Source organism: Carcharhinus amblyrhynchos, unplaced genomic scaffold (assembly GCF_965287045.1).
Source record: "Carcharhinus amblyrhynchos unplaced genomic scaffold, sCarAmb.v2.hapA scaffold_853, whole genome shotgun sequence".
NCBI classification, from domain to species: Eukaryota; Metazoa; Chordata; class Chondrichthyes; order Carcharhiniformes; family Carcharhinidae; genus Carcharhinus; species Carcharhinus amblyrhynchos.
In genome coordinates this window covers 44,656-58,096 of record NW_027650593.1, presented here as the reverse complement: position 1 = coordinate 58,096, position 13,441 = coordinate 44,656, and the positions used below count along the sequence as shown (strand labels likewise).

Genomic DNA, 13,441 nt, shown 5'->3' with positions numbered 1-13,441 from the left:
ATGGAGACCCCACTCTAACCCGGCCCCTCTCACCCCACCCATGACTACTCACTAGCCACACCCACCACTAACCACGCCCTTCGTTACCACGCCCATCACTGGCCCCACCCATCATTAACCGTGTCCCTCATTGGCTACACCCTTCACTAGCCCCGCCCACGCTCTCTCCGCCTCACTCTGTAGCCCTGTCCACATCCAGCCCCGCCCACTCTCTAGCCACACCCCTCTCTAACACCGCCCCTCTCGCGAGCTACGCTCCTGTTCCGAGCCACGCCCCTCCTCTGACACCGCCCCTTTCTATTTGGCCCCCGTCCTCTAGCCACGCCCTTTCCGGGTTTTTGATGATTTTTATTCAGGTTTGTTTCAGGTTAAAAAAAAATTCCGGGTTTTTCCTCAAACTCCGGGAATTCGCTCCTCCTCCTCACAGCAGAAGCGGAGTTTATTTTTATTTCATCTCGGGCATCAAAGTTTTTCTTCAAATCCCTGGGTCGAGGCTTCCCTTCCAGTCTAGGCCTCACTTCCGGTCTAGGCTTCGCCTTCGATCCAGGCCGTAAGCTCGGCCCAGGTTTCATTTCCGGTATTCATTTAAGTTCCGGTCCACGCTGCACTTCCGGTCTAGGCTTCACTTCCGCACTTGCTTTCAACGTCACTTCCTGATAGTGGCTGCTGCCGTCTTGGTCTCAGCTTCCGCCCTGACGCTATTTCCGGCCCAACCCGGAACTCCCCGGAGCCACATCAGGTAAGCTCCTTTCCCCCTCCCCTGGCTCCCCCCGGGTCCCCACGTCTCCTGCCCACTCTCATTGAGGGCTCAGTCTGTCTGGGGAGGGACAGACTCAGGGACACAGAAATTGACCCCAGGGTCAGGTACAGACCCAGGGACACAGAACTGTCCCCAGGGTCAGGAACAGACCCAGGGACACAAAGTCTGTCCCCAGGTCAGGGACAGACCCAGGGACACAGAGACCATCCCCAGGGTCAGGGACAGACCTAGGGACACAGAACTGTCCCCAGGGTCAGGGACAGACCCAGGGACACAAAGTTTGTCCCCAGGGTCAGAGACAGACTCAGGGTCACAGAGACTGTCACGAGGGTCAGGGACAGACCCAGGGATGCAGAACTGTCGCCAGGGTCAGGGACAGACCCAGGGACACAAAGGCTGTCCCCAGGGTCAGGGACAGACCCAGGGATGCAGAGACTGTCCCCAGGGTCAGGGACACAGAGACTGTCCCCAGGGTCAGGGACCCTGACCCAGTGGACTGTTTCCCCCATCCTCACTCTGATACCTCAATCTGACTGTGCAGCGCACCAACCACCCCTGGTACCAACCCCTGGCGCTGACCCCACCGGCACCAACATCCCCTGCGCTGACCATCCCCACTCTCCCAGTCACTGACCCTCTCAGCATCAACCCCCAGCACTGACCCCGACTCCTGGTGCTGACCCCCCGGCACTGATATCCCCCACCCACCCCCAGCACTGACGCCCTCCCCCCAGTCTTTACGGGCAGTCTGTAACTAACCATGCTGCCCCCCCCCCCCCCCCACCAACCCGCACCCCTGGGTGGGATATTTAAGGGGGCGGTTTGCTCTGTGCCGTGTCCTCGTGGTGAAGTGAGGGGCGGTTTGGGTTTTGAGCTCGATCTTCAGGCTGAGTTTCTTTTCTGTCCGTCCTCAGCACAGACACAGCGCCAGAGAGAGAGATGGCAGCGATCCGGAAGAAATTGGTGATTGTTGGTGATGGTGCCTGCGGTAAAACCTGCCTGCTTATCGTCTTCAGCAAGGACCAGTTCCCCGAGGTCTACGTCCCGACCGTGTTCGAGAATTACGTGGCGGACATTGAGGTGGACGGGAAGCAGGTGAGGGTGGAGGAAGGAGTGGGACATCAGCGTTCTCCAGCGAGCGGTTTTAACTCGCTCCCCAAGTGGGACCCCACGGACAGCCACAGATTTTGATTTGATTTGTTATTGTCACATGTACTGGGATACAGTGAAAAGTATTGTTTCTTGCACACTATACAGACAATGCATACCTTTCATAGAGAAGGAAAGGAGAGGTACAGAATGTAGTGTTACAGTCACAGCGAGGGTGCAGAGAAAGATCAACTTAATGTGAGGTAGCGCAGAACATAAGAAATAGGAGCAGGAGTAGGCCATCTAGCCCCTCGAGCCTGCCCCGCCATTCAATAAGATCATGGCTGATCTGTTGTGGCTCAGTTCCACATTCCCGCCCTCTCCCCATAACCCTTAATCCCCTCTCTTATCAAAAACCCATCAACCCGCGTCTTAAAAATATTTAGCGAGGCAGCCTCCACCACTTCAACGGGCAGAGAATTCCAGAGATTCACCACCCTTTGAGTGAAGAAGTTCCTCCTCAACTCCATTCTAAACCGCCCCCCCTTTATCTTGAGGCTGTGCCCCCTAGTCCTACTGTCCTTTCTGAGCGGGAAGAGTCTCTCCACCTCTATCCTATCCATCCCATTCATCATCTTATACGTCTCAATGAGATCTCCCCTCATTCTTCTAAACTCTAACGAGTACAAGCCTAGTTTATTCAGCCTCTCCTCGTAGCTCAACCCCCTCAACTCCGGCATCAGCCTAGTAAACCGCAGTGGTTAGCACTGCTGCCTCATAGCTCCAGGTTCAATTCCCCGCTTGGGCGACTGCGTGGAGTTTGCACATTCTCCCGGTGTCTGCGTGGGTCTCCTCCCGGTGCTCCGGTTTCCTCCCACACTCAAAAGATGTGCGGGTTAGGTGGATTAGTCCCTTAGTGTCAGTGGGGCGAGCTAGGGTAAACAGTGGGGTTATGGGGATAGGACTGCGGTGGGTGTGTGATCGCTGCAGACTCGATGGACCGATTGGCCTCCTTCTGCACTGCAGGGATTCTATAAAAAGTCTGACAGCAGCAGGGAAGAAGCTGTTCTTGAGTCGGTCGGTACGGGACCTCAGACTTTTGTATCTTTTTCCTGACGGAAGAAGGTGGAAGAGAGAATGTCCGGGGTGTGTGGGGTCCTTAATTATACCGGCTGCTTTTCCCCGAGGCAGCGGGAAGTGTAGACAGAGTCAGTGGATGGGAGGCTGGTTTGTGTGATGGATTGGAGCTACATTCACCACCCTTTTGTAGTTCCTTGCGGTCTTGGGCAGAGCAGGAGCCCAGACCGAGCTGTGATACAACCAGAAAGAATGCTTTCTATGGGGCATCTGTAAAAGTTGGTGAGAGTCGTAGCGGACATGCCAAATTTCCTTAGTCTCCTGAGAAAGTAGAGGGGTTGGTGGGGCTTTCTTAACTATAGTGTCGGCATGGGGGGGACCAGGACACGATGTGAGGCATGATGAACATGAGGATCTGTGGGTGCAATCATAATAAGAACATAACATAAGAACATAAGAAATAGGAGCAGGAGTAGGCCATCTAGCCCTTCGAGCCTGCCCCGCCATTCAATAAGATCATGGCTGATCTGTCGTGTCTCAGTTCCACATTCCCGCCCTCTCCCCATAACCCTTAATCCCCTCGCTTATCAAAAACCCATCAACCCGCGTCTTAAAAATATTTAGCGAGGCAGCCTCCACCACTTCAACGGGCGGAGAATTCCAGAGATTCACCACCCTTTGAGTGAAGAAGTTCCTCCTCAACTCCGTTCTAAACTGCCCCCCCTTTATCTTGAGGCTGTGCCCCCTGGTCCTGCTGTCCTTTCTGAGTGGGAAGAATCTCTCTACCTCTATCCTATCCATCCCCTTCATCATCTTATACATCTCTATAAGATCCCCCCTCGTCCTTCTAAACTCCAACGAGTACAGACCCAGTCTATTAAGTCTCTCCTCATAATGTAACCCCCTCAACTCTGGTATCAGCCTAGCGAACCTCCTCTGTACTCCCTCCAAGGCCAAAATATCCTTGCGCAAGTGCGGCGACCAAAACTGCACACAGTACTCCAGCTGCGGTCTCACCAGTACCCTGTACAGTTGCAGCAAGACCTCCCTGCTTTTATATTCTATCCCCCTCGCTATAAAGGCCAACATCCCATTCGCCTTCTTGATCACCTGCTGCACCTGCAGACTGGGTTTTTGTGATTCGTGCACAAGGACCCCCAGGTCCCTCTGCACAGTGGCATGTTGTAATTTATCACCATTTAAATAACAGTCCATTTTACTATTATTCCTTCCAAAGTGGATAACCTCACACTTGCCAATGTTACACGAGTTTTTGTGACTTGTGCACAAGGATGCCTCTGGAACCGTTTGAAGGAAGGGTGAAGGGCTGAACAGGACATTCAAGCCAGTTTGACACAATCTTCCGCCACACACTGGCCCCTCCGGTGGTACTGCGCTCATCTGAGGACAAGTAGAAGGAAGCCACTCGGCCCCGCTAATCTCCTATCCTGTTAGATATGACCACAGCTGATCTGACCTCTAATCTCACCCCCACCCTCCCGCTGACCCCTCGGTAACCCATCACACCCCCTCGTCAATCCAGAATCTACCCACCTCCAACTGAAACAATATTCCCAGACTTTGCTGCCACTGCCTTCTGAAGAGGAGAGTTTCAGCGACTTGGCACCCTCCAAGAGAAAACATCCCCTCCGAATCTACTACACTATAACGCTGGGGTATAACTGTATACTACTGTATAACACTGGGGTACAGTACTGGTGGGGACAGGTCTGTCGCTGTATAACACTTGGGGTACAGTACTGGTGGGGATGGGTCTGTCACTGTATAACACTGGGGTACAGTACTGGTGGGGACGGGTCTGTCTCTGTATAACACTGGGGTACAGTACTGGTGGGGACGGGTCTGTCACTGTATAACACTGGGGTACAGTACTGGTGGGGACAGGTCTGTCGCTGTGTAACACTGGGGTACAGTACTGGTGGGGACGGGTCTGTCACTATAACACTGGGGTACAGTACTGGTGGGGACGGGTCTGTCGCTGTATAACACTGGGGTACAGTACTGGTGGGGACAGATCTGTCACTGTATAACACTGGGGTACAGTACTGGTGGGGACGGGTCTGTCGCTGTATGACACTGGGGTACAGTACTGGTGGGGACGGGTCTGTCGCTGTATAACACTGGGGTACAGTACTGGTGGGGACGGGTCTGTCGCTGTATAACACTGGGGTACAGTACTGGTGGGGACGGGTCTGTCACTGTATAACACTGGGGTACAGTACTGGTGGGGATGGGTCTGTCGCTGTATAACACTGGGGTACAGTACTGGTGGGGACGGGTCTGTCGCTGTATAACACTGGGGTACAGTACTGGTGGGGACAGGTCTGTCACTGTATAACACTGGGGTACAGTACTGGTGGGGACGGGTCTGTCGCTGTATAACACTGGGGTACAGTACTGGTGGGGACGGGTCTGTCGCTGTATAACGCTGGGGTAAGGTTGACTGGTTCTCTAACACTTGCCGTTCTTTCTCTCCTGCAGGTGGAGTTAGCGCTCTGGGACACTGCAGGCCAGGAGGATTACGACCGTCTGCGACCCCTCTCATACCCTGATACTGATGTGATTCTGATGTGTTTTTCCATTGACAGTCCGGACAGTTTAGGTATTTTCCTGTTTGCTCCCTGTGCAGTCCTCCTCTCCTGTGCCTCGTGCTGTTATACCGGACATACAACAGTTAAAAATGAGGTAGGATCTTTAAGAGGGGCTGAATGGCCCCCCTCCTCTCCCTGTGTAATAGGCTCAAGAGGGGCTGAGTGGCCTCCCCCTGTTCCTGTGTAACAGGCTTGACGAAGGAGGGCTGAATGATCTCCTCCTGTTCCTGCGTAACACACTCGAGGGAGAGGGGCTGAATGGCCTCATCCACTTCCTGTTGGCTATCATGGGCTGTGCCAGTGTCAACATGTCACTGTGTCACGCTGCAGTGTTGCCCTCCCAGCAGTGATGGCGCTGTGGGTCCTCAGTCCCGCGTCTCTGCTGCTTGGAGGAGGGCTCACGGTGACCACCCCTCCCCTCCGTCCCGCTGATTAGTTCCCGAATGTGGGATAGGGCCCAGGACTTCCCTGTGCTTGAGCGGTTTGTAACCCGTGCCTGTGTTTCTGCCCCTCGCTCCGCACAGAGAACATTCCGGAGAAATGGACTCCAGAGGTGAAGCATTTTTGCCCCAATATCCCCATCATCCTGGTGGGGAATAGAAGGACCTGCGGGGTGATGAACACACGAGGCGGGAGCTGGCAAAAATGAAGCAGGTGAGTGACTCCCCCTCCCTCTGCTCTCTCCCTCGCTGTGCCCCTCTCCCTCGCTGTGCCCCTCTCCCTCGCTGTGCCCCTCTCCCTCGCTGTGCCCCTCTCCCTCGCTGTGCCCCTCTCCCTCGCTGTGCCCCTCTCCCTCGCTGTGCCCCTCTCCCTCGCTGTGCCCCTCTCCCTCGCTGTGCCCCCCTCCCTCGCTGTGCCCCTCTCCCTCGCTGTGCCCCCCTCCCTCGCTGTGCCCCCCTCCCTCGCTGTGCCCCCCTCCCTCGCTGTGCCCCCCTCCCTCGCTGTGCCCCCCTCCCTCGCTGTGCCCCCCTCCCTCGCTGTGCCCCCCTCCCTCGCTGTGCCCCCCTCCCTCGCTGTGCCCCCCTCCCTCGCTGTGCCCCCCTCCCTCGCTGTGCCCCCCTCCCTCGCTGTGCCCCCCTCCCTCGCTGTGCCCCCCTCCCTCGCTGTGCCCCCCTCCCTCGCTGTGCCCCCCTCCCTCGCTGTGCCCCCCTCCCTCGCTGTGCCCCCCTCCCTCGCTGTGCCCCCCTCCCTCGCTGTGCCCCCCTCCCTCGCTGTGCCCCCCTCCCTCGCTGTGCCCCCCTCCCTCGCTGTGCCCCCCTCCCTCGCTGTGCCCCCCTCCCTCGCTGTGCCCCCCTCCCTCGCTGTGCCCCCCTCCCTCGCTGTGCCCCCCTCCCTCGCTGTGCCCCCCTCCCTCGCTGTGCCCCCCTCCCTCGCTGTGCCCCCCTCCCTCGCTGTGCCCCCCTCCCTCGCTGTGCCCCCCTCCCTCGCTGTGCCCCCCTCCCTCGCTGTGCCCCCCTCCCTCGCTGTGCCCCCCTCCCTCGCTGTGCCCCCCTCCCTCGCTGTGCCCCCCTCCCTCGCTGTGCCCCCCTCCCTCGCTGTGCCCCCCTCCCTCGCTGTGCCCCCCTCCCTCGCTGTGCCCCCCTCCCTCGCTGTGCCCCCCTCCCTCGCTGTGCCCCCCTCCCTCGCTGTGCCCCCCTCCCTCGCTGTGCCCCCCTCCCTCGCTGTGCCCCCCTCCCTCGCTGTGCCCCCCTCCCTCGCTGTGCCCCCCTCCCTCGCTGTGCCCCCCTCCCTCGCTGTGCCCCCCTCCCTCGCTGTGCCCCCCTCCCTCGCTGTGCCCCCCTCCCTCGCTGTGCCCCCCTCCCTCGCTGTGCCCCCCTCCCTCGCTGTGCCCCCCTCCCTCGCTGTGCCCCCCTCCCTCGCTGTGCCCCCCTCCCTCGCTGTGCCCCCCTCCCTCGCTGTGCCCCCCTCCCTCGCTGTGCCCCCCTCCCTCGCTGTGCCCCCCTCCCTCGCTGTGCCCCCCTCCCTCGCTGTGCCCCCCTCCCTCGCTGTGCCCCCCTCCCTCGCTGTGCCCCCCTCCCTCGCTGTGCCCCCCTCCCTCGCTGTGCCCCCCTCCCTCGCTGTGCCCCCCTCCCTCGCTGTGCCCCCCTCCCTCGCTGTGCCCCCCTCCCTCGCTGTGCCCCCCTCCCTCGCTGTGCCCCCCTCCCTCGCTGTGCCCCCCTCCCTCGCTGTGCCCCCCTCCCTCGCTGTGCCCCCCTCCCTCGCTGTGCCCCCCTCCCTCGCTGTGCCCCCCTCCCTCGCTGTGCCCCCCTCCCTCGCTGTGCCCCCCTCCCTCGCTGTGCCCCCCTCCCTCGCTGTGCCCCCCTCCCTCGCTGTGCCCCCCTCCCTCGCTGTGCCCCCCTCCCTCGCTGTGCCCCCCTCCCTCGCTGTGCCCCCCTCCCTCGCTGTGCCCCCCTCCCTCGCTGTGCCCCCCTCCCTCGCTGTGCCCCCCTCCCTCGCTGTGCCCCCCTCCCTCGCTGTGCCCCCCTCCCTCGCTGTGCCCCCCTCCCTCGCTGTGCCCCCCTCCCTCGCTGTGCCCCCCTCCCTCGCTGTGCCCCCCTCCCTCGCTGTGCCCCCCTCCCTCGCTGTGCCCCCCTCCCTCGCTGTGCCCCCCTCCCTCGCTGTGCCCCCCTCCCTCGCTGTGCCCCCCTCCCTCGCTGTGCCCCCCTCCCTCGCTGTGCCCCCCTCCCTCGCTGTGCCCCCCTCCCTCGCTGTGCCCCCCTCCCTCGCTGTGCCCCCCTCCCTCGCTGTGCCCCCCTCCCTCGCTGTGCCCCCCTCCCTCGCTGTGCCCCCCTCCCTCGCTGTGCCCCCCTCCCTCGCTGTGCCCCCCTCCCTCGCTGTGCCCCCCTCCCTCGCTGTGCCCCCCTCCCTCGCTGTGCCCCCCTCCCTCGCTGTGCCCCCCTCCCTCGCTGTGCCCCCCTCCCTCGCTGTGCCCCCCTCCCTCGCTGTGCCCCCCTCCCTCGCTGTGCCCCCCTCCCTCGCTGTGCCCCCCTCCCTCGCTGTGCCCCCCTCCCTCGCTGTGCCCCCCTCCCTCGCTGTGCCCCCCTCCCTCGCTGTGCCCCCCTCCCTCGCTGTGCCCCCCTCCCTCGCTGTGCCCCCCTCCCTCGCTGTGCCCCCCTCCCTCGCTGTGCCCCCCTCCCTCGCTGTGCCCCCCTCCCTCGCTGTGCCCCCCTCCCTCGCTGTGCCCCCCTCCCTCGCTGTGCCCCCCTCCCTCGCTGTGCCCCCCTCCCTCGCTGTGCCCCCCTCCCTCGCTGTGCCCCCCTCCCTCGCTGTGCCCCCCTCCCTCGCTGTGCCCCCCTCCCTCGCTGTGCCCCCCTCCCTCGCTGTGCCCCCCTCCCTCGCTGTGCCCCCCTCCCTCGCTGTGCCCCCCTCCCTCGCTGTGCCCCCCTCCCTCGCTGTGCCCCCCTCCCTCGCTGTGCCCCCCTCCCTCGCTGTGCCCCCCTCCCTCGCTGTGCCCCCCTCCCTCGCTGTGCCCCCCTCCCTCGCTGTGCCCCCCTCCCTCGCTGTGCCCCCCTCCCTCGCTGTGCCCCCCTCCCTCGCTGTGCCCCCCTCCCTCGCTGTGCCCCCCTCCCTCGCTGTGCCCCCCTCCCTCGCTGTGCCCCCCTCCCTCGCTGTGCCCCCCTCCCTCGCTGTGCCCCCCTCCCTCGCTGTGCCCCCCTCCCTCGCTGTGCCCCCCTCCCTCGCTGTGCCCCCCTCCCTCGCTGTGCCCCCCTCCCTCGCTGTGCCCCCCTCCCTCGCTGTGCCCCCCTCCCTCGCTGTGCCCCCCTCCCTCGCTGTGCCCCCCTCCCTCGCTGTGCCCCCCTCCCTCGCTGTGCCCCCCTCCCTCGCTGTGCCCCCCTCCCTCGCTGTGCCCCCCTCCCTCGCTGTGCCCCCCTCCCTCGCTGTGCCCCCCTCCCTCGCTGTGCCCCCCTCCCTCGCTGTGCCCCCCTCCCTCGCTGTGCCCCCCTCCCTCGCTGTGCCCCCCTCCCTCGCTGTGCCCCCCTCCCTCGCTGTGCCCCCCTCCCTCGCTGTGCCCCCCTCCCTCGCTGTGCCCCCCTCCCTCGCTGTGCCCCCCTCCCTCGCTGTGCCCCCCTCCCTCGCTGTGCCCCCCTCCCTCGCTGTGCCCCCCTCCCTCGCTGTGCCCCCCTCCCTCGCTGTGCCCCCCTCCCTCGCTGTGCCCCCCTCCCTCGCTGTGCCCCCCTCCCTCGCTGTGCCCCCCTCCCTCGCTGTGCCCCCCTCCCTCGCTGTGCCCCCCTCCCTCGCTGTGCCCCCCTCCCTCGCTGTGCCCCCCTCCCTCGCTGTGCCCCCCTCCCTCGCTGTGCCCCCCTCCCTCGCTGTGCCCCCCTCCCTCGCTGTGCCCCCCTCCCTCGCTGTGCCCCCCTCCCTCGCTGTGCCCCCCTCCCTCGCTGTGCCCCCCTCCCTCGCTGTGCCCCCCTCCCTCGCTGTGCCCCCCTCCCTCGCTGTGCCCCCCTCCCTCGCTGTGCCCCCCTCCCTCGCTGTGCCCCCCTCCCTCGCTGTGCCCCCCTCCCTCGCTGTGCCCCCCTCCCTCGCTGTGCCCCCCTCCCTCGCTGTGCCCCCCTCCCTCGCTGTGCCCCCCTCCCTCGCTGTGCCCCCCTCCCTCGCTGTGCCCCCCTCCCTCGCTGTGCCCCCCTCCCTCGCTGTGCCCCCCTCCCTCGCTGTGCCCCCCTCCCTCGCTGTGCCCCCCTCCCTCGCTGTGCCCCCCTCCCTCGCTGTGCCCCCCTCCCTCGCTGTGCCCCCCTCCCTCGCTGTGCCCCCCTCCCTCGCTGTGCCCCCCTCCCTCGCTGTGCCCCCCTCCCTCGCTGTGCCCCCCTCCCTCGCTGTGCCCCCCTCCCTCGCTGTGCCCCCCTCCCTCGCTGTGCCCCCCTCCCTCGCTGTGCCCCCCTCCCTCGCTGTGCCCCCCTCCCTCGCTGTGCCCCCCTCCCTCGCTGTGCCCCCCTCCCTCGCTGTGCCCCCCTCCCTCGCTGTGCCCCCCTCCCTCGCTGTGCCCCCCTCCCTCGCTGTGCCCCCCTCCCTCGCTGTGCCCCCCTCCCTCGCTGTGCCCCCCTCCCTCGCTGTGCCCCCCTCCCTCGCTGTGCCCCCCTCCCTCGCTGTGCCCCCCTCCCTCGCTGTGCCCCCCTCCCTCGCTGTGCCCCCCTCCCTCGCTGTGCCCCCCTCCCTCGCTGTGCCCCCCTCCCTCGCTGTGCCCCCCTCCCTCGCTGTGCCCCCCTCCCTCGCTGTGCCCCCCTCCCTCGCTGTGCCCCCCTCCCTCGCTGTGCCCCCCTCCCTCGCTGTGCCCCCCTCCCTCGCTGTGCCCCCCTCCCTCGCTGTGCCCCCCTCCCTCGCTGTGCCCCCCTCCCTCGCTGTGCCCCCCTCCCTCGCTGTGCCCCCCTCCCTCGCTGTGCCCCCCTCCCTCGCTGTGCCCCCCTCCCTCGCTGTGCCCCCCTCCCTCGCTGTGCCCCCCTCCCTCGCTGTGCCCCCCTCCCTCGCTGTGCCCCCCTCCCTCGCTGTGCCCCCCTCCCTCGCTGTGCCCCCCTCCCTCGCTGTGCCCCCCTCCCTCGCTGTGCCCCCCTCCCTCGCTGTGCCCCCCTCCCTCGCTGTGCCCCCCTCCCTCGCTGTGCCCCCCTCCCTCGCTGTGCCCCCCTCCCTCGCTGTGCCCCCCTCCCTCGCTGTGCCCCCCTCCCTCGCTGTGCCCCCCTCCCTCGCTGTGCCCCCCTCCCTCGCTGTGCCCCCCTCCCTCGCTGTGCCCCCCTCCCTCGCTGTGCCCCCCTCCCTCGCTGTGCCCCCCTCCCTCGCTGTGCCCCCCTCCCTCGCTGTGCCCCCCTCCCTCGCTGTGCCCCCCTCCCTCGCTGTGCCCCCCTCCCTCGCTGTGCCCCCCTCCCTCGCTGTGCCCCCCTCCCTCGCTGTGCCCCCCTCCCTCGCTGTGCCCCCCTCCCTCGCTGTGCCCCCCTCCCTCGCTGTGCCCCCCTCCCTCGCTGTGCCCCCCTCCCTCGCTGTGCCCCCCTCCCTCGCTGTGCCCCCCTCCCTCGCTGTGCCCCCCTCCCTCGCTGTGCCCCCCTCCCTCGCTGTGCCCCCCTCCCTCGCTGTGCCCCCCTCCCTCGCTGTGCCCCCCTCCCTCGCTGTGCCCCCCTCCCTCGCTGTGCCCCCCTCCCTCGCTGTGCCCCCCTCCCTCGCTGTGCCCCCCTCCCTCGCTGTGCCCCCCTCCCTCGCTGTGCCCCCCTCCCTCGCTGTGCCCCCCTCCCTCGCTGTGCCCCCCTCCCTCGCTGTGCCCCCCTCCCTCGCTGTGCCCCCCTCCCTCGCTGTGCCCCCCTCCCTCGCTGTGCCCCCCTCCCTCGCTGTGCCCCCCTCCCTCGCTGTGCCCCCCTCCCTCGCTGTGCCCCCCTCCCTCACCCCTTTGTGTGCCTCCCCGATAGGAGCCAGTGAAAGCGGATGAGGCGAAGGAGATGGGGAGTCGCATTAACGCCTTTGGCTATCTGGAGTGTTCGGCCAAGACCAAGGAAGGTGTCCGCGAGGTCTTCGAGTTGGCCACTCGTGCTGCCCTGCAGGCCAAGAAAACCAAGAGCAAAAGCCCCTGCCGCCTCCTGTGAGGGCCCTCGGTGAGGGGAGGAGATGTGGAGGAGTCTCCCTCACTCCTCCCCTCACTCCTCCCACCCCCCTCCCCTCACCCAACCCCCTTGACAATCCTGGCGTCTCTGACCGCGAATCCTCCATTTATTCCGGTGAGACTTGTTCATCTCTTTTTCCACATTGATTCCCTCCCCGCTTCCGTTTCTGATGGTTTGCCCGCTGTCCAAATTTCCCGCCTGTTGCCAAAGCGGGCAACACCAGCCAGGGCCTGGGGGAGATGATTGGGGCCTAGTTGATGCCAGCCAGGCCTCGGGGATGGATCCAGGCCTGGGAGGTGGGATCCAGGCCTAGGGGGAAGGGATTTGGGCCTGGGGGACTGGGATCGGACCCTGGGGGCGGGGGGGGGTTAGGTCTGGGGATGGGGGCTGGATCCAGGCCGGGACGGCTGGACGTGAATGTAGGGGGCTGGAATCTGGGCCTGGGCGGCGGGATCCGGGCCTGGTGGGAGGATCCAGGCCTACGGGGCTGGATCTGAGCGTGGGGGTGCGCAGGGTGGGATCCGGGCCTGGGCGGCAGGATTCAGGCGGGGGGTGGGGGGAGGATTGGGCCTGAAGGGTGGGATTTGCGGGGAGGGGGGAATTGGGCCTCGAGGGTGGGATCCGGGCCTGTGGCGGGGACGTTCTGAGGAAAGGTGTGCACAGGGTGGGAGAGACCAGGCTCACAGCTCACGGCCTGAGATTCACCTGATGTGTGTCTCAAACCCTGTAAAGCAGAGAATTGGAATCTCAAACACCGGCACTGAGCAGCAATCCCTCAATAGCCTTACTCACCAAAAACCATTAAACCCTGTCGCCAGTTTACTCCAAAACCACTCCCCCACCTTCCTCACTCTCCCCCCAGACTCTGTGTGAAATGGAACAATTATACAGGGAGCTTTACTCTGTATCTAACCCCGTGCTGTACCTGTCCTGGGAGTGTTTGATGGGGGGGACAGTGTAGAGGGAGCTTTACTCTGTATCTAACCCGGTGCTGTACCTGTCCTGGGAGTGTTTGATGGGGGGACAGTGTAGAGGGAGCTTTACTCTGTATCTAACCCCGTGCTGTACCTGTCCTGGGAGTGTTTGATGGGGGACAGTGTAGAGGGAGCTTTACTCTGTATCTAACCCCGTGCTGTACCTGTCCTGGGAGTGTTTGATGGGGGACAGTGTAGAGGGAGCTTTACTCTGTATCTAACCCTGTGCTGTACCTGTCCTGGGAGTGTTTGATGGGGGGACAGTGTAGAGGGAGCTTTACTCTGTATCTAACCCCGTGCTGTAATATTTGGAAGGTGAGATGGGGTCAGGAATTGGGAATAATTTGAGGGGTGAGAAATCTTGAATCCTGG

The 13,441-nt window shown here is 64.5% G+C and overlaps 1 protein-coding gene across 1 annotated transcript; it reads left to right on the top strand.

Moving 5' to 3' along the window:
- Nucleotides 1-404: 404 nt before the first annotated feature.
- LOC145340223 (ras-like GTP-binding protein O-RHO) lies at nucleotides 405-12,418 on the top strand. Its single transcript, XM_080184650.1, is given in 6 exon segments — nucleotides 405-739; nucleotides 1,675-1,855; nucleotides 5,429-5,549; nucleotides 6,063-6,134; nucleotides 6,137-6,192; nucleotides 11,904-12,418. Coding segments are annotated over 5 exon segments (579 nt in total). The 5' UTR covers nucleotides 405-739; nucleotides 1,675-1,699; the 3' UTR covers nucleotides 12,078-12,418.
- The last annotated feature ends 1,023 nt before the right edge of the window (nucleotides 12,419-13,441 follow it).